Source organism: Chlorocebus sabaeus, chromosome 26 (genome assembly GCF_047675955.1).
Source record: "Chlorocebus sabaeus isolate Y175 chromosome 26, mChlSab1.0.hap1, whole genome shotgun sequence".
Lineage (NCBI taxonomy): Eukaryota > Metazoa > Chordata > Mammalia > Primates > Cercopithecidae > Chlorocebus > Chlorocebus sabaeus.
This window is the reverse complement of record NC_132929.1, coordinates 32,795,260-32,822,886: the sequence shown is the minus strand read 5'-3', so window position 1 is coordinate 32,822,886 and position 27,627 is coordinate 32,795,260. Positions and strand designations below refer to the sequence as shown.

The window sequence follows — 27,627 nt, the reverse complement described above, 5'->3', positions numbered from 1 at the left end:
TTAATCAAACTTATATGAGTCACAGTTAACCTGAAATAGAAAAGCTAAAGCATGCAAATACCATCAGTCAGCTATTGCAATATTAATATACATAGAAAAACTTGTTACAGATGAAGTTTTTATTATAATAGTAGCAGACGTGTCAACTAGAAGATTAAGTTTTTAATTAAATAGGTTTATTGCCTGGAGTTATACATGAGAACCACTGTTTTTCAATAAATCCTTCAATCCTAGTAAACTGCCAAGCTTTGAATCCCTCTTGAGTAATTAATATAGCTTTGATCTTCCATGACTTTGTATGATTTTACCCTAAGAGGAATAAATACCCCTATGCGGAGTTTATCCTTTGGTTTTTCTGTGAGCTAAACAAAAGGAACCAAAGCAAAATTTTAGGTAATACAGGTCATTTGGTAGTAGATCTAATTAGAATAGATTCGTTCTTCCACCACACTTTCTAAGAAATGTTTGTGTTTTACACTTATTCTCATCTTTATTTTTAAGAAGCCCATTTAGTGGATTTTAAAATTTAATTCAATAGTTACTTTTAAAACGATTTTAGGATTGGTCATTGCTGAGCACTATTTGTGTCACTACTCCCTTAGGTAATAATCATGCATCCACTACACCCTTTTCCTAAACCACACAATTTCACCATGTATTGGAATCACAAATCTTAAAGCTGGGAAGGGACCACAGAAACTATGGCAGACTTCCATCCCACTTCCCACTTTCAGAAAGTTTCAGTATTTAGTTGTTCCCCTAAAAAACTTGAGAAGAATCTGAAGTACTCAACCTAACAATCAGTAAAGAAATGGACTGTCAAAATTGTATTTAAGAGAGCAAATTATTTTTAAAATGTTTCAAGAAATTCTGTTTCAAGGGTATCATGGTCTTGTTTATTCTTAACGAACGAGGGTGCTTTCTTACTATGAAGTACTCAGTGATCTAAGAGGAAAGGAAGTTCAAAATCCCATTTTATAAAAATAGATATGGGCAAACACAATATATGGCTGCAAATTCTTTGGAACCTTGGAAGATAAGGCCTATTCTAAAGATTAAATACATCTAGGAGAATTTTGATGGGCTGGGGAGATAATTGTAAGTTAAAGTAAAAGCTGAGGTGTATTTGTATTTATAATAATGTGGACTTGAAACTTCGATGATCCCTGGCAATATGTGCTAATTCTGTTTTTACACAACATTTTGAACTATCACACCAAGTAATTTAAAAGGAAATAGCCTTCTAAAATTTAAATTTTAAACATACGTATACTTAGTGTATGTTACACATGTGAAACATTTTATAGCTATGTAAGGCAATACTACTGAACAGTAACAAATTGAATTTTCACTTATCTAAGTGATGATGCATCTGCTGAATTCTGATTTCCTTTTACTTCATCAGTATAAATAATTCTTTGATTTTTTAAAAAACTCAACTATTAAAAAAATGTCTGATCATTATCTAAATAATAAATCTTAGAAATTTTACTTTTCCCTTAAGGAAAATCAGAAAGGGTGCTAGATTTGTTTTGCAACAGAAACACCAGCAAATATTTTTACACTATAGAATAATACAAACTAAGTATTTTCTCACATGAACTTAAACATAGTTTACAAAAGAAAAAATTTAACTGGCACACACAGCAAAAATATAAGCCTTTAAAAAAAAGGCCTCAGACTAGAAGAAGGCTTGAAGTCTGGAGTTTTTCATGTTAATGAAGTTAGCAGGAACTTTTTCTTTGTAACTTGATTCCCCTTGCAAAGGGCCCTCATATATTTTCTGGAGAATTTGACTTTCACAGTTCTTACAGTTCTCTTTAACCCTTGCTCTCCTGGGCTCCCAAGTCTTCCCTTTAATCTGCAGCTCCACATTCAAATGGCTCTGTCTACACATACAACAGGTGTATAAACAGTTCTTTGTCTGAGCCTAGAGCCTGTGGGGCCAGCCAGATAGGACTCAGTTTAATTGTTCACCTCGTTAGCATACAGCTGACAGGCTGCGGCTGTTGGGGGAGTAGCAGGGCAAGGCAAACCCCAAGGCCTGCTACCCTCTATGTTTCAATGATTATGAAGAGCTCCATTTCAGAATAAAAGGCCCATGCCATTAAATGACACCATCCTGCATACTCAATCTTCACAATCTATGTATGGCCTTACTTTTCTGGGAGCACCCAACAATGGACTTGTTTTCATTTAATTTGGCCAATGGCTTTAGCGCTCACAATGGAAAAATGTTAAATCTAATTAGTTGATTAATAAGAGGTCTTGTGAATTAAGGGACAAACTGAAAAACAGTATGAATTCCTCTTGATTTTGAATTCTATTCTAATAATTTGTTCAATTTGTACTATTCACTGAATACTAATGATTTAATCACTATTAATTTACAGATTGGTTAAAGGATCTTTATATACTGTCCACTCCAAGATTTTGATTTATCTGAAAAGAGGTTTTACTAGAAACTTGGTAGTATTACATTTGTTACGGTTCCTTTTAAATATTTCCATAAATGTATAACCTCTACGGTTTTCAAATTTAAAAACAGTTGCCATTTTGAACAATTGTGAATTTTAAAATGTTATCAAAAGCCTTAAAAAGCACTATAATGTAGTCTTAATAAAAATAAAAATTTTAAAAATTGCCCATTTAGGAAAAATTACTTGGAAAGAGTAAAAGAGTGGTTAAAAGTAAAATCCTTCTACTCAGTTGAAACATAGACACACAACTTCTACCGTATTACAAACCCCTTTACTAAAATTAAATACTGTCCAAATGGAAGATTAAAATGATTTCAAATTTATTTTGATAAATGACAAAAATGCCAAGATAATTTTGAATAAAATATTACCCTATTTGCCTATCAGTCTTTACTTAGTCTTAAGTCTCCTGTAACTAAGAAACATATAGTTTCTCTAACTGCTTTAAAATTTAGAAAACAGATATGATTTATATTTTTAAATGATTGTATAAGGCAGACTTACATTCTATAATTTAACATTATTTACTATGCTCTCATACAAGAATATGTCACTTCTTCAACCACCACTTAAAAACAAAAAACCCAAGCAATACCAAAAACTAACTAAGAGAAATGCCTGGATTAAATTTTATCAGGACTTGTAACAATGAAATCAAAAGATCTCACAGATAAAATTTTATCCTCTGTCATGAATAAGAAACTGTTTTAGATCTGCATCAAGTTTCCATTAGTACAAAATGCTTCGAATTTCATTTAGTTTTGGTTTGAAGTTGAAGTTACTGTCTGATTGAGAAATAACAGTACTTTTCATTAAAGAGAAAGGTACTTTGATGGAGTTATCTTGTTGGCCCTAGGTACCTAGGTATTACAGCCATAAATCGATGGGATGTACACTAACTTTATACTGCAGAGAGCTCTTTGTAATGCTCAAATGAAATTCATGATTCTCTCTTTTTTAAAAATTGATACAGAATCTCACTCTGTCACTCAGGATGAAGTGTGGTAGTGTGATCACGGCTCACTGCAGCCTTGAACTGCTGGAACAAGTGATCCTCTCACTTCTTCCTCACAAGTACCTGGGATTATAGGCATGAGCCACCACATATGGCTAAGATGAGGTCTCCCCATGTTGCCCAGGCTGGTCTTGAACTCCTAGGCTGAAGCAATAGTTCCACCTTAGCCTCCCGAAGTGCTGGGATTACAGGTGTAAGCCACCATACATTGCTAAAATTCGTGATTCCTTTTATTTTCAGTTTTCTACTAAAAAAATTTTCTCCTCAGTAGTTTATTCTAAAAGTTTAGCCTTAGCTAAATAAATGGGAACAAAACTAAAGCCAAATGCTGACATTTCAATAGTTCTAAAAACTCTTGATTTCATGTTATAAAATTTAAATGACATATCAATATCAAATACTAATGAGGACAAGGAAATGCTTGGCCAAATGGTTACTGTGTCCATGCAAACTTTACACTGCTAGCAACCTTGATCACTGACTTGTCTGTACTGCAGACTGGGAGCTGACCTGTCTGTACCTCTATCTTATCTTATCTTATCTTTCTATCTATCTATCTATCTATCTATCTAATCTATCTAAATATATATTATACATATAAATAAATTTATATAAATTTATATATATATATATATTTTTTTTTAAGAGACAGGGTCTCACTCTGTTGTCCAGGCTCAAGTGCAGTGGTATGATCATAGCTCACTACAGCCTCAAACTTCTGAGCTCAAGCAATCCTCTTGCCTCAGCCTCCTTCTGAGTAGCTGGGACCACTGGTGTATGGCACCATGCTCACTTAATTAAAATTTTTTTTTGTAGATACAGGTTCTCACTTTGTTGTCTAGGTTGGTTTCAAACTCCTGCTTCTCGCAATCCACCCAGCTTTGGCCTCCCAAAGTGCTGAGATTACAGGTGTGAACTACCATGCCTGGCGTGTACCACTTTTATCCTGCCATCAACTCTTACTCTTCCACTATCAGTGTGTCTTGGCTCGCCTCAAGTTACTCAATTACTTCAACAAAACTCTCAAACTACTCATGAACATAAGCCAAATGTTATAGGCTCCAAGAAAAAGAAAAACTTGTTAGCCCCATTATATCTGCTGGGGTGCCAATTTATGTTATAAATCAGGAATTCACAAGGTCTGGCCTGTAGCCAAATATTGACCTGTGTTTTTGTAAATAAAGGAGCTTGTTTTTGTAAATACAATTTTATTGGAATATATCCATGCCCATCTGTTTTCATATTGTCTATAGCTGCTTTCATATTATATTGTCAGAGTTAAGTAGTTGTGACAGAGACTATGTAGCCTACAAAACTGAAAATATTTACTCTCTGGCCCTTTATAGAAAAAGCATATTGAACCCTTTTCTAAATGCTCGGAGGAAAAGTGATATATTTAAACCCTACAATTAGGATTCTGTCCATTAGGATAAAGTTCCATTATAACAAAAATGTCATCTGAATGTTCTGTGGAGGTCGTGAAAATACCTACATTTATCAGAATAATTCTATTCTCTGCAATAAACAAATGGAATAACGAAAAGCAAGTGTTTCTGAAAGCAGCTGACCTCATGAATTCTATATGGTGGTACAAAATTGCTGATCAACAAGTGTGTCTGTGATCACTTTGTAAGTTTGGCCACGTAGCCTCCATTATCAGGAGCCTAAAACACACTGAACAACAGCTTGGGCTAGTTGCTGTGGCACTAATGTTGCAGCTCAGACTAAGCCAGACTCATCTCATGTCTCAGGAGACCATTTTTTCTGGACTACTTTGAGATTTTTTTCTTTTTAACTTACGCGAATGCAGAAAAAGATAGACAAACTTCTGGAAAGTTATGAGAGACCAAAAACAAGGCGGGGCGGGAGGGTGGGGAATTGATTCCAGAATGTAAAACCACATTATTTCTTAGTCATGATCAGTTAGGAGGATGTATGGTTGTGACCAGGGGAAAATAAAAGCTGGAGATTAACTCTTGGAGACAGTTGGCAAGAGTTACAAAAACGTGCCCCCAAAATCACACACTCTGCAAGAATATGAAGAGTTGATGCCATACAGGTGGGTGCTGAGCATGTAAACAAAGGGATCCCAGCAGTACTAATGGAAGTCCTCAGACATGGAAAAGAACCACCACGATAAGACAGTCTTCCTCAATAAGATGCCTACGACTCTGAGGGGATAGTCAGTGGCAGACTAATCTTCCTTTCATTCCATCCTTTGGTCTTTTTGCTGAAGCTGAGAACTGAGGACCCAGCAGCTAAAAGGCTTACTTCAGAAGGACAGGAGATGAATACTGACTCACCTAACAGTGTCAGATTTTGTCAACTAATAACTTTGTATTTTGAGGCTAAGCCTGGCAGGTACATCTTATCTCCACTGCTAAAAGTATTACTGATTGTGCCTGGATGAGATGAAAATAGCAGATGATTTCTGGCAGATTTTCCACAGCTCTGTACCCACTGAGGTGGTAAGGAGTGAAGAGAAGGCCGTGATAGACACACTGAACAACAGCTTGGGCTAGCTGCTGTGGCACTAATGTTGCAGCTCAGACTAAGCCAGACTCACCTCACGTCTCAGGAGACCATTTTTTCTAGACTACTTTGAGATTTTTTTCTTTTTAAGAATCTCTCTGGCCAGGTGCAGTGGCTCACGCCTGTAATCCCAGCACTTTGGGAGGCCAAGGTGGGTGGATCACAAGGTCAGGAGTTCGAGACCAGCCTGGTCAATATGGTGAAACCCCATTTCTACTCAAAATAGAAAAATTAGCTGGATGTGGTGGCGGGTGCCTATAATCCCAGCTATTCAGGAGGCTGAGGCAGGAGAATCACTTGCATCTGGGAGGCAGAGGTTGTAGTGAGCCAAGATCACGTCATTGCACTCCAGCCTGGGTGACAGAGCGAGACTCCATCTCAAAAAACAAACAAAAAAACTATCTCTGCCAGACCTTCTGTTGTTGTTCTGAAGTGGGCAGTACATTCCTTCAGCATATAGTGGGAGCTACTTTCTTAGTTATAAGTTTTAGGGTGCCATCCAATGAAGGAATTTTTCCCTCTAACAGTCCTACTAAAATGCATTAGGTTTTTAGGTGGCTTTGGAGGACTAGATTTTGATAAGTATCCCTTCCTATTATGGAATATCTGAAATTGGTAAAAAAACAACTTTCTCAAGACAGAAGTCCCATTTTATGCAAACTCCAACTGGGAGGAGCCAGATACATATTAAATACTGTAGCTGATAAGTTGGAATAGGAGCAGTAAGCTAGTAAAAGTGAATAATTAAAAAATCATTAAGAGGTAAGCAATAAGAACTGCAAATATTGCTGCTGAGACTAACTTAAAATTCAAGAATATTGATTTTGAAGTCATGCTTCTAAATAAGGATAAACAGTATGTCAACAAATCATTAATATTCTACATTCATATTTGTAACAAATTCCTTTAATTATACCACAAAATCATATATATATTTTTTTCTTTCTTTCTTTTTTTTTTTTTTTGGTGAGACAGGGTCTCGCTCTATTGCCAAGGCTGGAGTGCAGTAGCATGAACATGGCTCACTGCAGCCTTGACCTCCTGGGATCAAGAGATTGTCCCACTTAAGCCTTCCATGTAGCTGGGACCACAGGCACACGCCTCTGTGCCAGGCTAACTTTTTTTTTATTTTTTGTAGAGATGGGGGTCTTACTTTGTTGCCCAGGCTAGTCTTGGAACTCCAAGCAATCCTCCCGCCTTGGCCTCCCAAAGTGCTGGGATTACAGGTGCGAGCCATGTGACATTTCCCCATTCTACTAGTTTATAACTTACATATGTTTTGACACATATTAGCTTATCAATAGCAATAAAAAGTACTTTAAAAGGAGACTGATTTTCAAGATTTCCTGACATTAAAAAAAACAAAGGAACACAAAACAGGCATCTAATGTTACCCATGCTGCTGAAAATCCAGTTCTCAGAAAATAGGCAGCCTTGTGTGATGTTTAACTTCAGAGGCTCAAAAATGAGTATATATGTATGTGTATGATATGTGAGTGTGAAAATCTGGAACCAATCCTATCTTACAGAATACAAGCCTTCAGCATTTGGGGCGCATAATTATTTTGATGATAGGTAAGTTTTAGCCTTCATCACATGGTTTACAGCTAAAAATCTGCTTCGTAGAAGAACATTTCACAGCATGCAATGAACCTTAAAAATCATGCCATAAACATGCAAACACATGGTATAAGTTTAAAATATCAGGTTCAAAAAGAATTTCATTTCTTTAAAAGATAATTTGGATAAAAAATAATGTAAGATGGTAAACACAGAATTTTTGATGTGTATGGCTGTAGAATGAACATCCCTTCTAAAAAATTATTTTTTTTTTAAAAGATGGACTGAGTTCTTAAAAATTCTCTTTGTGGGTTAATCTAAAATTGTTTCCTTTATTTATTACTGAAATTACAGCCATTCTTAAAACTACCTCCCCACCAAGTTTGGGAATAAAGTTTAAATTTGGACCTGTATAAATTACAGTTTCACCTTCTTTCTACCATTGAAGGCTGGTTCTAAATTACAATAAACAACTTTTCTAGACCAGAACTCTTGCTATTCAGATTTCCTATGCACTATTTCAAGGCAAAAACTGTGGTGCCAATAATTACACATCTGGAAAAAAATCCAAGTTTAAGCTAAAAATGATCTTTGTAGAAAGCTTCTGCTTTTTGCACAAGGTCACAAGAACATTGTATGGACTAATACTTAGCCAATACTTTACTGCCAAAGACAGCAAAGAAAATTCTGAAAAGTCAGTCTTTACCTTCCTTTCAGAAAGATCCTCTTCCCAAAGATTTCATTAAAGACATTTAGGACAACAATCTTTAGGGTTTACTACAAAAAAGATGAGCACGATTTTACCATTGAAGTTGATCGACTGCTTGCAACAAGGCTTGATCCTCCATAGTTTGAATTGAGGCTTCCAATTGGTGCATTATGGGATGGTCCCAACAAACTGTGTATATCACTGTGACCAGTAGGCAAACTGGTGGAAGGTCCCACAGCATGGTTCCGCAGCACATGGATTGCATCATCCAGTCTGTCTAAACGATCCTCCATTCGAGACTGCTGTATGAATTAAAAAAAACATGGAGGTTATTGCTGGCATCTGTTAGATTCATTAACTGCTATGTTTCCTACTATGTGATATGTGGAAGATAGCAAGTGAAATGCAGTATCAAGTAGCTTCAAAAGCAACCAACTGAACTATAAATCAACAGCAAAAAAAGCCTATCTGTCTGTAGATTATGCTAAATTTTCAAAGCTTCAGAAACAAATCACTGCTTTATAAAATGAATTTACCAAACTACCATGAGGTTATTTCTTTTAGCCTCTACAAAAGATGAAGGATACTATGTCATTTCTCAATAAGAGTTGCTAAAAAAAAAAAAAAAAAAAAAAAGTACAACCTATATTTTAATACTGATCTTTGAATGATGGCAATTTGGGGAAGGGACCTCAAATCCAGTAAGCTTAAGTTTTAATTTTGTCTTAAGTATATAAAGCACATGTATCTTATATGGTGAACACATCCAGATATGTTCTTTGACAAAACTAAATAAATGGTATTGTCTGTGTGTGGATACACACATGCCCCATACACAAACATATTAGAATTAAAAAAATCAAAAGCACATGCCAGTAGAGCTGTTTTAAGAAGGATCACTTTCAACAACATAAGAGATAAAAGTATTCCTATATACTATGATAAAAACTGAAATAGTCAATTGTTTGATTTTTAAAGACTGGAGTCTGTACAACTTAAAGATTTTAAATGAATAATGGGAAGTATAATTAATTGAAACACAAAAAAGGCACCATCTAAAACAAATAGTACCTCACAGACATCCTTTAAGAAGGACATTGCATCTTGCAAATGCTCGTGAAGTTGCTGCTCAACTCGATTTTTCTGGCAAAGTCAAGACAGAACAGGAGGCAAAGCACAGGTTAAGATTAACTCCAAAAGAGATGAGGAAATAGCTGATATGCATGTCAGCATAACATGTTAGTAAAGTTAACGCCAAGACGTGCGAGATCTATTTTATTAAGATATGAAAAGGCTGGGGTTCAACAGGGAAGTTACGAGGTTAGCATCTAAACAGCACACATTGCTTATAATTGCTTGCAAAATACATGAGAAGCAAATGTTCCTTCAATTTAAAATGTTCTGTTAGTCACAGAAAAAGAATGTTTCTCTTTGCAACCTGGAATTACGAATGAGAGCATGACTTAGCATTCCATCAAATCATCCTTATTTTGTTTTTATTATACCGTGTAATTCTGGGTTACAAATACAAGTATACAAAAGCAACAGTAGTCAACATTCTCCCACAAATTCTTCACGCTCAAGTATCTAGAAGGTTCCTTTACTGCCTTGTTAAATGTTTTGCTTGTATGATTTGCACAATACACTTTTTTTTTTCCACAAGAAAACATGGCAAATAACACTTTCATGACAAAAAACACTGGTATTCACTTAAAATTTTTAATGGAAATGTAATAAACCACACACAAGTATTATGAGAAAGGGTAAAATACAAAAGGGTAAAAATTTTGCATTGCTAGATTAAATTCTCTTGCTTTTACTTGTCTTTTTAAAAAAAGTTTCCCTTTATATGTAGACATAGAAGTATAGAATGATTAAGCCCTAGATTTGTCAAAGAAACAAAAATCCTCCTAACAAAATTTTAACATCAGCTGTCCTGACACCAGAAGCCTGATGTCCCAAAGAACAGATGGCAAAAGGCATACCCAATGTGTCTTATATTGTTCAACTGAATCAGCCATTTGTTAGCAAAGAATTCGTGTGCAATGCTAGCCTACTGTTTCTTTACTGTTATGCCAGATTTACTAAAAACAAACTCTAAGCTATCAGATAAAATTGATGTATAAGAGGCTCTTACCAGGGAGTGGAGTGAGTTTTCATAGCTTGGGGATGAAGGTGCTTGCCCTCCAGGTCTGGGCCACTGACTGGTACCTGTTAAAACCCAAAAGTACCCACACACCTGGGTTAACTCAGTGATCTTGATAATGTTGTGAAGGAAAGGGTAAAGATACTGAATAACTAAATAAATTTACATGAATATTTTTGTTCGGCCTTCAGCACAGTATTGGCTACTTATAAGCCCAATACATTTTTAAAAAACTTTCATTATTAATAAAAAAAAATGTAGGGAGCTGAGAAAACAGAAAAAAAAAACACCCTGTAATTTAAAATACAGCTACCTTTATGTTTGCACATTCTTTAGACTTATTCCACATGCCTATGTATCTTGAGAAAATGCACTTACAATATACACACTCTTAAAATTCTGTCCCCCTTCCTCTAGCATTGTACAGAAATTTTGGTAATACTATTAATCTCTACATTAATATTCCCCTTATTCTCTACACTTATTTATTTTTTTTGTTTGTTTGTTGTTTTTTGTTTTTTTGAGATGGAGTCTCACTGTCGCTCAGGCTGGAGTGCAGCGGCACGATCTTGGCTCACTGCAACCTCTACCTCCTGAGTTCAAGTGAGTCTCCTGCCTCTGCCTCCTGAGTAGCTGGGATTACAAGCGTGTGCCACCATGTTGGCTAATTTTTTTTTTTTTTGAGACGGAGTCTCGCTCTGTCGTCCAGGCCGGAGTGCAGTGGCTAGATCTCGGCTCACTGCAAGCTCCGCCTCCCGGGTTTACGCCATTCTCCTGCCTCAGCCTCCCGAGTAGCTGGGACTACAGGCGCCCACGACCTCACCCAGCCAGGTTTTTTTTTGTGTTTTTTAGTAGAGACGGGGTTTCACCGTGTTAGCCAGGATGGTCTCGATCTCCTGACCTCGTTATCCGCCCGTCTCGGCCTCCCAAAGTGCTGGGATTATAGGCTTGAGCCACCGCGCCTGGCCTTTTTCTTTTTTTTTGAGATGGCATCTCGCTCTGTTGCCTGGGCTATAGTGCACTGGTGCCATCTTGACTCACTGCAACCTCTACCATCCAGGTTCAAGCGATTCTCCTGCCTCAGCCTCCCAAGTAGCTGGGATTACAGGCACACACCACCACACCAAGCTAATTTTTGTATTTTCAGTAGAGATGAGGTTTCACCATGTTGGCCAGGCTGGTCTCAAACTCCTGACCTTAAGTGATCCGCCCGCCTCAGCCTCACAAAGTGGTGGAATTACTGGCGCGAGCCATTGTGCCTGGCTTCTATACCTAATCTGCTTAGCCACTATTGTTTCACTGCTAGACATTTTGGTTGTTATCACTTGGCTATTATGAACAGTGATATAAGTAAACATTACTCTGAGTTTTTTTCCCCCAGGGGAAAGGATGTTTTGAGGATAGGTATCATTTCTGAATCAAAGGGTATACATAAATTAACGTAAGGACAAACTGCCTTACCAAGGGGTAATATTAACTGACTGTGCCTTTAGCAATACACAGATGAATACATTTCCCATGATTCTAAATGATCTTGGGGTCATCTGTTTAAAAATTTCCCTAAATAGTTTATACCAAATACATTAACTAGGAAAATATTATAAAAACTTCTGTAAGATGTTGTTTATCCTGTCATGTTAGAAAAGTAGAAATCTAATTTAAAAAATAAAGATAGAAAAAGAAAAGATACAAGTTCAGAGTATAAAAAGAAAAGCATAAAAAAAATTCATCCATATGTTAGACAGAAGGCAATGTTTTAATGGTCTTGTGAAAACACCTTTAAAAGCAAAAGACAAAAACAACTGATCAAAATCTTCATTATTTCATGACTGTGCATCTGAAAATAAGTCATTTACAGAATAAAGACTATTTAATTAAACATATTGAGGAATCAGATGTGCACACTAAATTACTCGGGTAATAAATCATCTAGATAATTTTTGGTGCTATTAAAAAACTGTACAAAGGTCTGTCTTCAATGTGTAACTCATTAAACTGGGAAAAAATTTAGATACACTTAAACTTACTTTGCTTTTATTACAGGCTGGCCTGTTCTAGTGTAACGCACTTTGTTAAAGCATGCTGAAGTCAGGTAACTGACTTAACATCAGGCAGTCTGACAGGTAATAAAAATAAGTAGCTCATCAATTAGTAGAATTGATTAGAATTTCTCTTTCTCTCATTTTTATTTTTTTCTGCGAATGCTCTGAAGATTACTATTGAGTACTACAATTATTGAACTTTTATTCACTTATATTCCAGAAGGAGGTAATGAAAGGCAAAGGAAGACTTTGCTTGTTTGCCTTCCAAGCTCCCTTAGTAAACTTATTCTCTTACTGCAAATGCTCATATTTTCCTAAATAACTGTAGTAAACAAAGCCATTCCTCTCTTCTATCTTGTGGCGAGAGCACTGATTTTGTTCACAAGGGGTGTGGGAGATGGGTCTGTCCTTTCCTAATAGGAACCAGGAGAGAGCAATTCTGTTCTTAGCCCTAGGGATAAATCCGGATGCTAAGATAAACATGGTGGCACCATTTCTGTTGCAAGTAACTGCATTAGGCCCAGTGCTGGCCAATAAGACATAAGGGGAAATCTGTTTAAGAGGCTTCTGGAAAAGGATCCTTAAAATAATTTTTAAAAGACTCTTAAAAGAAATAGATGGGATACTGAACTTGAGTTGGAAGAGGTGAGTCCAGTCATCTGGTCTCAAAATGAAGGTAAAACTGCTGCCTGGTGGCCCCCAGCCCTCCGACCGTTGCCACCACTGTAGGGGTGGGTGGTGGGGGAAGATGGCCATGATTCAAAGGAACCAGAGCTTTTGAGAAAACTTTTTATGGTGGCCTGAGCTTTGAAACTACAGATGAAAGTTTAAGAGACATTTTGAGAAACGGGGCATACTCACAGATTGTGTGGTAATGAGACCCCAAACAAAATGTTCCAGGGGCTTTGGTTTTGTGACTTATTCTTGTGTCGAAGAGGTGGAGGCAGCAAGGTGTGCTAGACCACACAAGGCTGATAGGTGTGTAGTGGAACCAAAGAGAGTTGCTTCTACAGAGGATTCTGTGAAGCCTGGTGCCCATCTAACAGTGAAGAAAACTTTTGTTGGTCGTATTAAAGAAGAAACAGAAGAATATAATTTCAGAGACTACTTTGAGAAGTATGGCAAGATTGAAACCGCAGACGTTATGGAAGACAGGCAGAGTGGAAAAAAGAGAGGATTTGCTTTATTAACGTTTGATGATCATGATACAGTTGATAAAACTGTTGTTCAGAAATACCACCACACGGGCCGGGCGCGGTGCCTCAAGCCTGTAATCCCAGCACTTTCGGAGGCTCAGGCGGGGGGATCACGAGGTCAGGAGATCGAGACCATCCTGGCTAACACGGTGAAACCCCGTCTCTACCAAAAAATACAAAAAAACTAGCCGGGCGAGGTGGCGGGCGCCTGTAGTCCCAGCTACTCGGGAGGCTGAGGCAGGAGAATGGTGTAAACCCGGGAGGCAGAGCTTGCAGTGAGCCGAGATCCGGCCACTGTACTCCAGCCTGGACGACAGAGTGAGACTCTGTCTCCAAAAAAAAAAAAAAAAAAAAAAAAAGAAATACCACCACAGTATTAATGGGCATAACTCTGAAGTAAAAAAGGTCCTTTCTAAATAAGAGATGAAGTCTGCTGGATGAAAAAGAGGTCATAGAGGTAGATCTGGCAATTTTATTATGGAGGAAACTCTGGAGGTGGTGGAGGTAATTTTGGCTGTGGTGGAAACTTTGGTGGAAGAGAAGGCTATGGTGGTGAAGGTGGTGGCAGCAGAGGTAGTTATGGAGGAGGTGATGGTGGATATAATGGATTTGGAGGTGATGGTGGCAACTATGTTGGTAGTCCTGGTTATAGTAGTAGAGGGGGCTATGATGGTGATGGGCCAAGGATATGGTGGTGGTGGTGGTGGAGTGACGGAGGAAACTTTGATGGTGGTAACTATGGTGGTGGTGGGAACTATAATGATTTTGGGAATTACAGTGAACAACAGCAGTCAAACTATGAACCCATGAAAGGGGACAGTTTTGGTGGAAGAAGCTCAGGCATTCCCTGTGGTGGTGAAAGTGGTGGATATGGTAGCAGAAGGTTCTAAAAACAGCAGAAAAGGGCTACAGTTCTTAGCAGGAGAGAGAACCAGGAGTTGTCAGGAAAGCTGTAGGTTACGTTGAGACAGTTGTCCCAAATGCATTAGAGGAACTGTAAAAATCTGCCACAGAAGGAACAATGATCCATAGTCAGAAAAGTTACTGCAGCTTAAACAGGAAACCCTTCTTGTTCGGGACTGTCATAGCCAGTTTGCAAAAAGTGTAGCTACTGACTAATGCAATGTAGTGACAATAAGATGTATATTCCTGAGGTCTTTTATCTGTTGTAGTTTTGCCTTTTTCTTTTCACTACATCAGTCATATTGCCCTGTAAATTGTGGTAGTGGCACCGGGAATAAAAAATTAGGGAATTTTTAACTAAAAAAAAAAAAAAGAGAGAGATGGTCCTTTTTTCATCTATTGGAGATTGTTACGTCTGCATGTAGTACCTTGAACCGCTGTCTTTCTACCAGCCTGAGGAAGAACTGCAAAGTAGAGCATGAGCCCTGACATAGGGGGCCAGGGCCTCACCACACAAGATAATAAATCCTCTTACTATTCAGTCTAGCTGAGACAAGAGTTTCTTTTCATTTTAGCCTAAAGCATCCTAACTGATACAATATCTCAGAACTTTCCTCCTAAGCATTCTCTGTGTAGAAATGTACGCTCTTGACCTGAAAAGTTTCCAAGGAAAACATTGGGGATTTAAAGAATGATAGCCTTAGAAGCTGCTTATGTGGCTCTGCACATGTGTATCTATCTTTAAAAGACTTGTGCTAAGTCTAACTGATGCTCAAAAGCATAAGGAACAGGGCAAGTGTGGAGAATTCCACCCACACAGTGGGTATAATTTTTTATTCTAGGTAACAGGCCATTGCCACACAAGATGCAAAATAATGTCCACATATTTATATAGGAGCTCTGGTTTGCTCTTATTCTTTTCCTTCTTCCTTTGACAGTGAATATTTTATCACACAGTGCTTTCCTTTCTTCTTTCCATCTCATCTCTGCCCTGCTATGGGTGGGCAGGGGTGCATGTGTGTTTAGGTAAGAACCATAGATACAGGAGACAGGAGAGATGGACCTGCCTACAATCAGTCTTTGATTTGCTGTTTCAACACAAGTATGTGAAAGTACTTTTCTTTGATTATGACTGCTGAATTGAAAAAGAAGCCTTCATTACATAATTCAACAGTCCAGATTTTCATTAACAACCTTAATTAAAGAGAAAAAGAGAGCATCACCCATTAAATATCAAATAAAGATGAAGGAGGAAATGTGAGATTTTACTTGTGACCACTAGGTTTTTGGAAAATGTCTAAATCTTGGATTCTGCACTTGACTGATGACCCTTCATAGATGCTGAGCTCTGCCATGGCCTGCCTTCCTACTCAGTGTTCATTAAAACCAAAGGATACTTTGGCAGCTATCTTACTAGACAGACAAGGAGAGGTAGTGGGAATGCTGATACGGATACCTCAGATGAGAAAGTGAAACAAGCTGTGACAAAAATGACATTGATAATTTTAGTAAAACTGTGCAAAGAGGGTGAGTAGGGTTAGAGTTGCATCCTTCTTCCTGTAATTTTAGCTCTGCTAAACAACAACTTTAAGTCAATGGGTCTTTCATAGTCTTGTCTATGTGGGGAACAGCTGTTTAACTTTTACTAGACAGCTGAAGCCCTGGTGTCTGGGAGAGTGGCAGAACCTGCTCATAGCTGAAAGCAGCTGCCAGCAGTTCATCATCCCCAAACCAGAATGCTTCTTAGTAGAGCCACAAGGCTAATACACAAAGCATAGGTGATGGCCCATGCAAAAAGGCTTAACAACAACAAAACTGCATGGACTTAACTAATGGCTTGATTAGGAAAACAGAATTGTTCCCTCAACTGTTGTTGGAGGAATATGATAACTTTATCCAGTTGCCTAATGCCTTTTCCTCAAAACAATCTAATACATTTTTTCTTCAGCAAGGCTTTTCTCCAAACACTGCTCAGAAAAATATAGTTCAAGTTTTAAAATTATAGCTTAAAAGATATTAAACATTTTTATATATTTATTCCTAAGAAATAAAAAAAATCTTGTTTACAATAACATCAATCATGTCTCAACAAATTTATACTATAGGATAGTATTTAGAACTTGTCTAAACTAATGTGAAAAATATTAAGGAAAAAAAAAATGTGGGCCGGGCGCAGTAGGTCACGCCTGTAATCCTAGCATTTTGGGAGAAGGATGAAGCAGGTGGATCACTTGAGGTCAGGAGTTTGAGACATGCCTGCCCAACATGGTGAACTCCATGTGAATGGAGTTCATCTCTACGAAAAAAAACAAAAACTAGCCGGGTGTGGTGGTGGGTGCCTATAATCCCAGCTACTTGGGAAGCTGAGGCAGGAAATCCCTTGACCCCAGGAGGTTGAGGTGGCAGTAAGCCGAGATTACGCCACCGCACTTCAGCCTGGGCAACAGAGTGAGATTCGGTCTCAAACAGAACAAAACAAAACAAAAACAAATGTAAACCACTTATCTTCACTAACAATATTCATCCACCTTCACAGAGAGCTCTTTCCTTAGCAGAAAAACCACATCATTCCCAAGAATTTTATCTATGTGAAATAACTTAGTTGACCTAAAAATAAAAACAGACTATCTAGCAGAAGTAGTTATTCATCTTTGAATCTTACCTGCTGTACATGGTAAGTGTGGAGAACAAGGAAGAAGTTACATGTATTTTAAAATAAACTAATCTTATTTATTTTACATGCTATCTTATAAAAACAATTTTTTTGGGGGGTGGGTATGGTGGCTGACACCTGTAATCCCAGCATCTTGGGGGGCCAAGGTGGGAGGATGCTCGAGCTCAGGAGTTCAAGACTAGGCTGGCCAACATAATGAGACCCAGTCTCTACATAAAGTAAAAAGATTAGCTTGGCATGGTGGCATACACCTGTAGTCCCAGTTACTCAGGAGGCTGAGGTGGAAGGATCATTTGAGCCCAGGAGTTGGAGGTTGCATTGGGCTGAGACCATACCACTACACTCCAGCCAGGGCAACAGAGTAAGACCCTGTCTCTAAAAAAATTACTTTAGAAAAATTTTTGATTTCATTCTTTCTCCATATTTTATCTTAATTCCAATTGCCTTGTCTTATTTTTATCCTGCTGTAACTACTGTTCTTAGAAATGATCACAAATTACATTAAGAATCAGGGAAGATATTAATAAATAATTCAAAATTAGCAAATATTTTAATATTCTCCAAAATGAATTTAAGAGGAAGGCTCTCTTTACATGCTTTCTTATAGTCAAATCTAAATGATTTTTCACAAATTTTTATTAAAGTTTGTTGAGAAATAAACTAGAAATATTTCTAAGTAGCCCCACACGTTAGAAGTTGTTAGATAAAACACAAGCCTACCTGTGAGAGGTGAAGGTGATCCAACTGGTGTTGATGGATTTGATGGAAAACTACTGCTGGTATGGTCAGGAGAATAAATCTAACCAGAAAACAAGAAATATACATGTATCAATAAGTGACAACAGCACATACACAAATCCATTCACATGGAGTTATTTTTATAATCTAGTTGTCACCCTTAAGACTTCAGAGTGAAAAAATTTCTCATCAAGTTTTAGACTGTTTCATCATACAGAAGCCGCAGTTTAAAAAACAGATTAAAAAGTATATATATTCTAATATGAGAGGAATAAAATAGATCATAAGTATTTATTTTTCTAGGTGAAAATAACGAAGTATTTGTTAGAACAGAAAAATAAGAAGTACCCACAAAGTTAACAAATCTGACAATCTTTCTAGAATATGTTATCTAAGTAAGTGGTATCTTTAAAAATAGTCACCTCAGAAAACTATTAATACTATCTTTTAGAATGGTCTTTAAGGACAGTTTAAAAGCTGAACAAAGAAAATAATCTTTTTAATGGTTACCCCTTATCTCTCATTTAAAAAGTTACTCAGTTTGATCAACCACATTTTCGCCAATTTTAGCTCCAAATGACTGAGTGTTGTAAAACATTAAACTTATTCTCAGAAGATACCTTGTCACCCTTGAAGAAAGTGAAAAAATCCTGATATGCTTCCAAAAATTGTTTCCAAGATGATTTGTGGACTTCAAATCCCAACAGGTCAACTTTGAAGAGGATAAATTATCAGGATGCATAAATTTAGGTATTCTAGCTTAAAGTTTTGTTGCAATACTTTATATTTCATATTGTCAAAAATAAATGGTGACAGACATTAATTCAAGTTTATCTAATTCAACAGTGAACACTTTTTTTGAGATGAAGTCTCACTCTGTCACCCAGGCTGGAATGCAGTGGCGCAATCTTGGCTTAATGCAACCTCCGCCCTGCCCCAGGTTTAAGCGATTCTCTTGTCTCAGCTTCCCTAGTAGCTCAGACTACGAGTGCGCACCACCACGCCTAGCTAACTTTTTTTTAGTAGAGATGGGTTTTCGTCATGTTGCTCAGGTTGGTCTTCAACTCCTGACCTCAGGTGATCCACCCACTCTGGCTTCCCAAAGTGCTGGGATTATAGGCGTGAGCCATGGCGCTGGGCAACAATAGTAAACACTTTAAAAGTCCCCTAAATTCAGGCACCAAAGGCCCATCCCTAAGATCTCTTCTTGGACAATCCTATTCTTTTAATAGGCATAATGATCATTTTCATTATCTCGGCACTTAGGGCAGAGAAAACAACTTATATGGATAAATTGTGGTCAAATATTTTATAAAGGAAAACTACTTGCGAGTGCAAAAAGTCATCTGAGTGCAAAAAGTCATCCAGTAGAAATGACCTTGCTTTGAATAAACTTAGACCTCTAATGAATTTAAAGAGACCCAATTTACAGCATACAAGGAATTTCAACATTGTTTTTAAAGAAAGCATAATAATGTTCTTTCAATATTTGATAAAGTCAGATATTGGGACAGGTTCATATACAACAAAACTCTACAAGTCACAATTGACAAATTTCATTTTTTTTTTTTTTTTTTTCTGAGATGGAGTCTCACCCAGGTTGGAGTGCAGTGTTGCAACCTCCACCTACCAGGTTCAAGTGATTTTCCCCACTCAGCCTCCCAGTAGCTGGGACTACAGTACAGGTGTGTACCACCACGCCCGGCTACATTTTGTATTTTTAGTAGAGATGAGATTTTGCCATGCTGGACAGGCTGGTCTTGAACTCCTGACCTCAGGGGATCCACCCACCTCAGTCTTCCAAAGTGCTGGGATTACAGGTGTGAATCACCACAGCTGGCCAAATTTCATTTTTTAAAAAGGTAACAGGCTTTCAAATTGTAAGCAGCCCAAAGTCTACCTTCCTTTGACTACAAATGAATATATCCACTTCAAATAAAATATGCCAGTTTGTATGATGTTAGTAACTTATAATTGTAAATGCCTTTATACATCAACTATCTCAAATAGTCAGGATCTAGACACTGTAATACTCTCTTTAAAAAGCTATTTTGGAAAAGTAAAGCTATGGAAAAGAGTTCAAAACACTTTGGGAGGATCTAGTAACAGAGAGATAGTATAAGATCAATATTAGGCTGGGCACGGTGGCTCACGCCTATAATCCCAGCACTTTGGGAGGCTGAGGTGGGCGGATCACCTGAGATCAGGAGTTTGAGACCAGCCTGGCCAATATGGTGAAACTCTATCTCTACTAAACATATAAAGATTAGTTGGGTGTGGTGGGCAACTATAATCCCAGCTACTCGTGGGGTCTGAGGCAGGAGAATCGCTTGAATCCGGGAGGCGGAGGTTGCAGTGAGCTGAGATCGAGCCACTGCACTCCAGCTTGGGTGACAGAGTAAGACACCGTATGAAAAAAGAAAAAACAAATCAGTATTATTGGTTTTTAAGTTGTTACCTTTTAAAACATTCATGCGACATGTGGTAAATTAGCTTAGAAAGGTACACTTTTGTTCTTAGTGGCTTTGCACACATACATTGATTTATTTCAACCACATAAGTAAATTAGGGAAGGTCATCACACTTCAACAAAAACAAAACATGTTTCAACGTACCTTTCCCTTTTCTTTCTTTTTTTTTGAGACAGGGTCTTACTCTGTCACCCAGGTTGGAGTGCAGTGGTGTAATCATGGCTCACTGCAGCCTCAACTTCCTGGGCTCAAGCAATCCTTCCACCTTGACTTCCCAAGGAGCTGGGACTACAAGCCCCCACCACCACACCCAACATTTCTGTATTTTTTATAGAGATAGGGTTCCGCTATGTTGCCCAGGCTGGTCTTAAACTCGTTGAACAAAGAAGCGATCTGCCTGCTTTGGCCTCCCAAAGTGCTGGGATTACAAGTGTGAGCCATCGCACCTGGCCCTCAACATACCTCTTTACCACTGTAAACCACCATTTCTTATGTTCAAAATTCAAATAATTACACCATTTATGAGCAACTGATGCTCATCTTTGTGAAATATGTCTTGACTACAATTTTGGCAATGGAAGGAAAGGTTGATAACACTGATGGTGGATGGATGAGTGAGAAATTTTCAGTTCTATGCAAAACTGTGATTATTATAAACTAGCCCAACTCAGGAAGCAGCATTTTCTGTCAGATGCTCCTGCTTACACTGTATTTCTAATCATCTACATTTGTTTGTTACCTGTTTTTTTCCTTTCCCATGGTAAAATATAAGCCCCAGAAGAACAAGGAATTTGTCTTATTAATGTAGCCTCAGATTCCACAAGAGTGCAGATAAATGGTGAGGGCTCAATGTATAGGTATACAGCTGTCATTAAGAATGAAAAGCATAATCCTTGCTAGGAATTTCCATTTAAGTGCTTCTTTTCAGTCCTTGTATTTGATAAGGTCCCTAGGGTCCACCTATTTCACTCTTCCATTTCCCTTAATGTATGATTCCCCAGAGTTCTAGTCTCAGTTTTCTTTCATTTACCTGTGCTTTATCTCTTGGTAATAGTAATCTTTGTCAAATATCAACTAACACATCCAGGTGAATGACTCCTAAATTGATACCTCTTGTCACACTGGTTGCTAGACTTTTCTATCTGGACATGCTCTTTTTTCATCTCAAGCTCAGTTATGTCCAAACCTAAATTTTATATTACTACCCTAAGCTTCCCATCCTTCCCATCTCTTTTCTTCTACTTAGGTTAGCAGCACCATGCTTATGGTTACCATAAGTACTCTCTCCTCTTTTCCTCTACCACTCTACTCTTCCCTCTGGAGACACCAATATCCACAATTCTCTAACGTTTCTGGGACAGGTACATGTCATAATCACTGCCATGACACCACTTTCAATTTTTACTCAAACTTGTGGCTGGACTACTTAAGTGTTTATATTTCTAGTTACTTCCCTCTCTTTCCATCCTATAAATAATTGCCCTGAACTACTCAAATGTACTCAAAAAAAATTTTTTTTTTTTTTTTTTTTTTGACACAGAGTCTTGTTCTGTCCCCCAGGCTGGAGTGCAGTAGCATGATCTCGGCTCACTGCAACCTCCGTCTCCCAGGTTCAAGTGATTCTATTGCCTCAGTCTTCCAAGTAGCTGGGATTACACAGGCGTGTGCCACCACCCCCGGCTAATTTCTGTGTTTTTTTTTTACTCTTGTTTTGTTTTTTTTTTTTTGAGACAGAGTTTCACTCTTGTTGCCCAGGCTGGAATGCAATGGTGCAATCTCAGCTCACCGCAACCTCTGCCTCCTGGGTTCAAGCTATTCTCCTGCCTCAGCCTCCCGAGTAGCTGGGATTACAGGCATGCACCACCATGCCAGGATAATTTTGTATTTTTAGTAGAGACAGGGTTTCTCCATGTTGCTCAGGCTGGTCTCGAACTCCCAACCTCAGGTGATTCCACTGCCTCAGCCTCCCAGCCCTTATAATCTACTTTTAACCTACATACCCTATTATGCAAACAAAATATTTTTTCATTTGCTAAACACAGCTTGTCATCCTTTCAGAATGCTTGTTTCTTAACCTCTCCCAGATGGAATTCTACTTATCAAAGTTCAGTTCCAATGTCACTTCCCCATTTAAACATTTTCACCTTCCTTATACTCTTAGAAAATAGTATGAACTTCTCTTTGCTCTTTTACTTCACACTGTGTTATACATTATCATTATTTGTGTATCTGTCTTCTCTCCTTGACTACAAGCTCTTTGAAGACAGGAAACTTATATTGGTCAACATTGAATCCATTATTGTATGCCAGTATCTTGTACAAGCAGGTGCCCAATGTATGTATTTTTAACTTGAGCGATTAAACTACAACTGAAATTTCCTATAATACTAACTGATAAAAAGCAGGACTCAATAAATGGTAGTATTTATCTTGGTATTTATACAATGTTGGTCAGCAACAGAAATACTAAGGGCAAAAGAGCTTGTTATAAATATGACTTAATTTCAAATCAGTTTTATGGCATAAGCTTTGAGAATAATCATATGGTGAGGTTTCACTATTTCTGGGAATTAGTGTTGATGTACTAAGCTGTCCATATCACACTGTTAGGTAGGCATGGGCTTTTGAGGGTAGAAATGGACTACCAATCCTGATTTTCCTTGAGAACTCTGTCCTTACACTTAAAACAATCCCTAACCATGTCAACAACTGGTGAAAGTTCCTTTATATCAAGGAAAGAAAGTAATAGTTTAGAGTCATATAAGAGCACTATCTTTAAATGACTTAGTGAAATGCCCCAATGCTGTATGTAAAACTGGTGTAAACTTAAAAAAAAAAAATCACTGTCTAAACAGGAGAAGCAGCACCAAAAACATATCAAGTATAAAAATAAGTCATTTCTGATATTTTTTCCAAAAGCAGCTTCTCTATTTGTACAATAAAAGCCAACTTTTCCACTCATCCATCACAGTCACTGGTTCTACTTTACCAGTTAAAGTGATGACAGACAGAATTGTTATCAATACTTTTCCTAAATTTACAGATAGCCCTGTAAGTTACAGGCCTTTTTAAAAAATCACTTTTACTTTCATAAAAAGAATGTCTATGGTGGGAGAGGGGCAGCAATACATTTGAAAAGTATGATAACACAGCCTATTGGATCACAGGTCATTTCACTAAGCTTTATATCTGAGTGTTTATTTTATTACCAAATCACAAACAAATCATACTTATTCTATAGAAATTGTGCTACTTTAAGTTCTAAACACAGGCTTTATTTGGCAGAGTATTCTAAATCAGGAATACATTTCTTTTCATACTTCCTGGCCTTAAAAGAACTCCTACACTGATGTTTGAAGGTAAGAATAAAAAGAAGAAAAAAAATCAGTTACTTAAAAAAATAGGGGTAAAGAGTGATTTAGAGTCTAGAGTCTAAACAAAGTAAGCACTCATTCTGCATGCAGTCCATGGTCCTCATACTGTTAAATGACCAATAATGAGTAACTCCCAATACCTTCTGCCAGGCTTAAACGGTAATATGCCTCATTTTACTCCAACAAATGAGACTCCTCCTCCTATCAGTCATGGTCTATTCCAATCAGCAGGGTGCCAATAAGCCAGAGGCTAATGAAAAGGGCTTTAGACAAAAAAGAAACAATGGACTGCTACCAAGCCGAACCCCGGAACTGTGAGCCCAATTTTTTAAACACTACAGTGCACATTTCAGTTAATCTTTATTATGCTAATGTTATTGAGTCTAAGGAACAAAGAAAGTTATTTCATGAATTACTTTTAAACATCAACTTCCCTGAATTTTCTTTTCTTTTGTTAGAGACTACTGACCATTTATCCAGATTAATACACACATACACACACACATACACACACACTCTCTCTCTCTCACTTTTTCCCTTGCTCTGAGGTAGAAATCAAAACATAAATTATCACAAAGAAGTCTGATATAATCAACAAAGTTAAACAGTCTTCTTGTTTGATCTCCTCTAAATTAAAGACCAAGTGTTTTGATATGGTATTAGGCACTGAAATAAACCAGATGTTTCTTCCTCTATATAACTCTCCATGGGCACAATCTTAAAGGGTTATTGTCTGGCAAACGTTCAGGGAAACACATTAGAAATGGCACGAATACCCAGATTTTCCTTTCCTTCTATCTACCCTAGTTTTTCTTTCTTTCTTTCTTTCTTTCTCTCTTCCTTTTTTTTTTTTTTATCTAAACTAATGCATAATCCACAGGGCTTTGGGAACTTTGTGTAAATACTTTCATGTACAATTCTCTTTCTTGCTATCCTGAGATTAAGACCACAATTATCCAGGCTTAAACCTAAAATAAAGGAACCTTTGCAAATGCATTATCTGGCCTTACATGTTTAATCACACAGTATTCTGTGTGCTCTTTAATACCTAAACTGAAGAACAAAGGTTGTACCCTCTGATGTTTCACAATATGAAAGATCTTTTAAGACATATATCAGACAATTGGGGAAATAGAATTACTTTTTAATGACAATAGCATAGTGTTCTCCATCTAAAACCAGATGCTAAAGCGTCACATTCTAAAGAACTTAAAATTTCAAAATAGTTAGAGTCACCATTTCAAAAGATCTATAATACCTGACATAAAATTATGATATGCATGTCAGACTCCCAAATGTAATCCTCATTAAGTTCCTTCTCCTCATCTCTTCTAATCCTTCCTATCCCCAGATAATATAATGTTTTTCTTTTTCAGTACATTTTGAGTGCACTAAACATATATTAAAGTGAATGTGCGTCTGTAATGAAAGTTGGAAAAATAATGTATTTGGGGAGGTGTCCGGCTGGGAAGTGGGGAAGCAGATGGATTAAAGGAAGGGATTTGAAATGTGCAGACTATGGCATGCAGTGATGGAGCAGATGGAATGCATCACCGTCAGCTATGACAGAAATGATTTATGGAATGACCTGGCTGCTCCTGCCTAGTAACAACACAGGATGACAGAGCTGAGTTTCCATGACAACCAAAGCCCACCCACTAACTAGATTAAACATTTCTTCACTGGATTCCATTCACAGTGAATTTGGGTTTTCTTTTCCAAATGCCATTTTGGTTTGGCTAGTATGCTGTTTATAATACGGGAAAATACTCAAGGATGTGAACGGTAACAAAATGAACTTGAAGGGCCACTGAGAACATCACGAATTCTTGCCTGCCTATATGCCAAGGTTCCCTGATAGAAGTTTTTCTTTAATAAAATAAACAAACGACCTTTGAGAAAAAAAGCCCCCAAAATGCAGCTTATATTTTAAAAAATTATTTAGCACTGAAAGTTCAAATGTTATTTGTCCTGCTACATGTGAAATATCAGTTACTAGATTCTTCCAGAATCAGGAGAAGGAATATGGCAAGCCAATCAAATACCTGGGGACATCTCAGATTTAGTATAGAATAAAATTTTCTTCCTAAATAGGTCATTTTCATCAGGTGACAGTAAGTTGAGAAAAGGGTGAGATAATTTTCTTTCATTCTCATCAATACCCTGTAAGAAAATTACCATAGCACTGCACTTTCTGGATGTATGGAGCAGTGGTTAGGAGCAGAGTCTGAAGCAGGTCTGATCAGTGTTCTAATATATATGGGCTTTATCCATGCTAGCTTATGAGTCCCCTAGGGCAAGCTGCTTAATCTTTCTGAGCTCAAGTTACTTAACCTTTTAAACCGTAGTTCCTCATCTGTAACGTGGGGATAACAATGCCAACCTTACAGGGCTTTCTTGGGGATTAAATGAAACAGGGCATGTAAATACTTAGTATAGGGCCTAGCACCTAGTAAGCATTCAAATTATAGCTGATAAATTTTGTGGGTTTTGTTATTATCATTACTATTATTATTATATGATCCAAGACAGAACTCAACAAACATTCACTGAGCTCCATTTTGTGTGTGCTTCATCTCTACTGTGTAGTAGATGAGTCTGACTTGGCTTCATTTTCCAAGAAGCTAGTATTCAGCTGTAGAGAAAAATTTATTTACAGAAACAATATACAAAGAGGTTTATCTCCTTAAATATTCAACAGTTGCTTCCTATTACTCAGGTATTAAAAGTGCTCTGCCTTCTCCATGAATGGCAACGAATGTATCTGCAAGTTAATTGTACTTCATAGAAAATAAAAGACAATTCTGTGGGAATTATAAGAAGCATACTGCTCAGAAAACAAGAAGAAAAAAAATCATCTAAAGTGAAATTTTCGGAAGTGCAAAGCACAAGTGCCCCTTTTTAATAATTAGATTTGAATCTGTTGTAGATTTACTGAAAAATGCTCTCCCTTCTAGTTTTGGCATTCTGAAAGAAGAGATTTTAATGTTTTAAGAATCAGATATTAAAATATAATCACTGCTTTGTCATTAATGTTCTGATGTGATGTATGTGAACTAGTTGCTCAAGAAAATACTATCGGAGTCCTTCAAATCAGTTTTACTCCTTTTAGCATGATTCTTCAATGAATCTGGCTTTTTTGCGGAGAAGGCTCTCATTTCCTATCCCTTGAGTAAATTAGGTGCAGTTGACCTTTTGAAAAAAAAAAAAAAACTACCGTACATAAAATGCTTTTGATCTTGGAAAAGCTCCTTATAAAGGCACTTCATTCTCTGGATCAGAATACCGAGTTATCTTTCGTGGCTCCACTTGACTTATATTAATGGGCCACTTACTAACTATGTATTTAGAAGAAATAGATTTAATGATTATTCTTGGCAGTTTGTGCTTTAGATGGCTTCTTTTTCCTCTTCCCAGCATTTGCTGTACCATAGGCATAGCATTTAAGGGCACGTATCAATACAAACCGAGAAAAACTCTAAATGTGTAATGAAATTGATTTTGTTACATCTACACTCTTTAGATACTTATCACCTACAAAATCTAATCACTGTATTCAGCAGTGTAAAATTCATTCAGTAGAATGTGTAAAATCAATACTTACAGATGCCAAAGCCTTTCCAAGTGCATCACCTGTCTGTGAGCTTCCAGCAGCATTCCCTCTGGTTCCTGGATATTTCATAGAGAAACAAATCAAGAATTTTACCAGCAAATATATTTTAGCACTCTTTCATTATTTCAAGGGTGTTCTCTATTGCCATCTCACATCCATTACAATAAACTAGGA

The 27,627-nt window shown here is 37.3% G+C and overlaps 1 protein-coding gene across 12 annotated transcripts in view; it reads right to left on the bottom strand.

Moving 5' to 3' along the window:
* Positions 1-27,627, bottom strand: part of TCF12 (transcription factor 12) — a 364,983-nt gene that overhangs the window by 26,131 nt on the left and 311,225 nt on the right. For 7 of the 12 annotated variants that reach the window (XM_008016475.3, XM_038010019.2, XM_008016474.3 and 4 more), the window contains 5 exons: positions 27,445-27,509; positions 17,978-18,056; positions 10,434-10,507; positions 9,368-9,439; positions 8,392-8,598 (listed from right to left, as the gene is read on the bottom strand). In XM_008016475.3, the coding sequence (XP_008014666.3) occupies positions 8,392-8,598; positions 9,368-9,439; positions 10,434-10,507; positions 17,978-18,056; positions 27,445-27,509 (497 nt within the window). The remainder of the gene's footprint in view (positions 1-8,391; positions 8,599-9,367; positions 9,440-10,433; positions 10,508-17,977; positions 18,057-27,444; positions 27,510-27,627) is intronic. The other 5 variants (XM_008016478.3, XM_038010020.2, XM_008016477.3 and 2 more) reach the window with 1 other exon arrangement.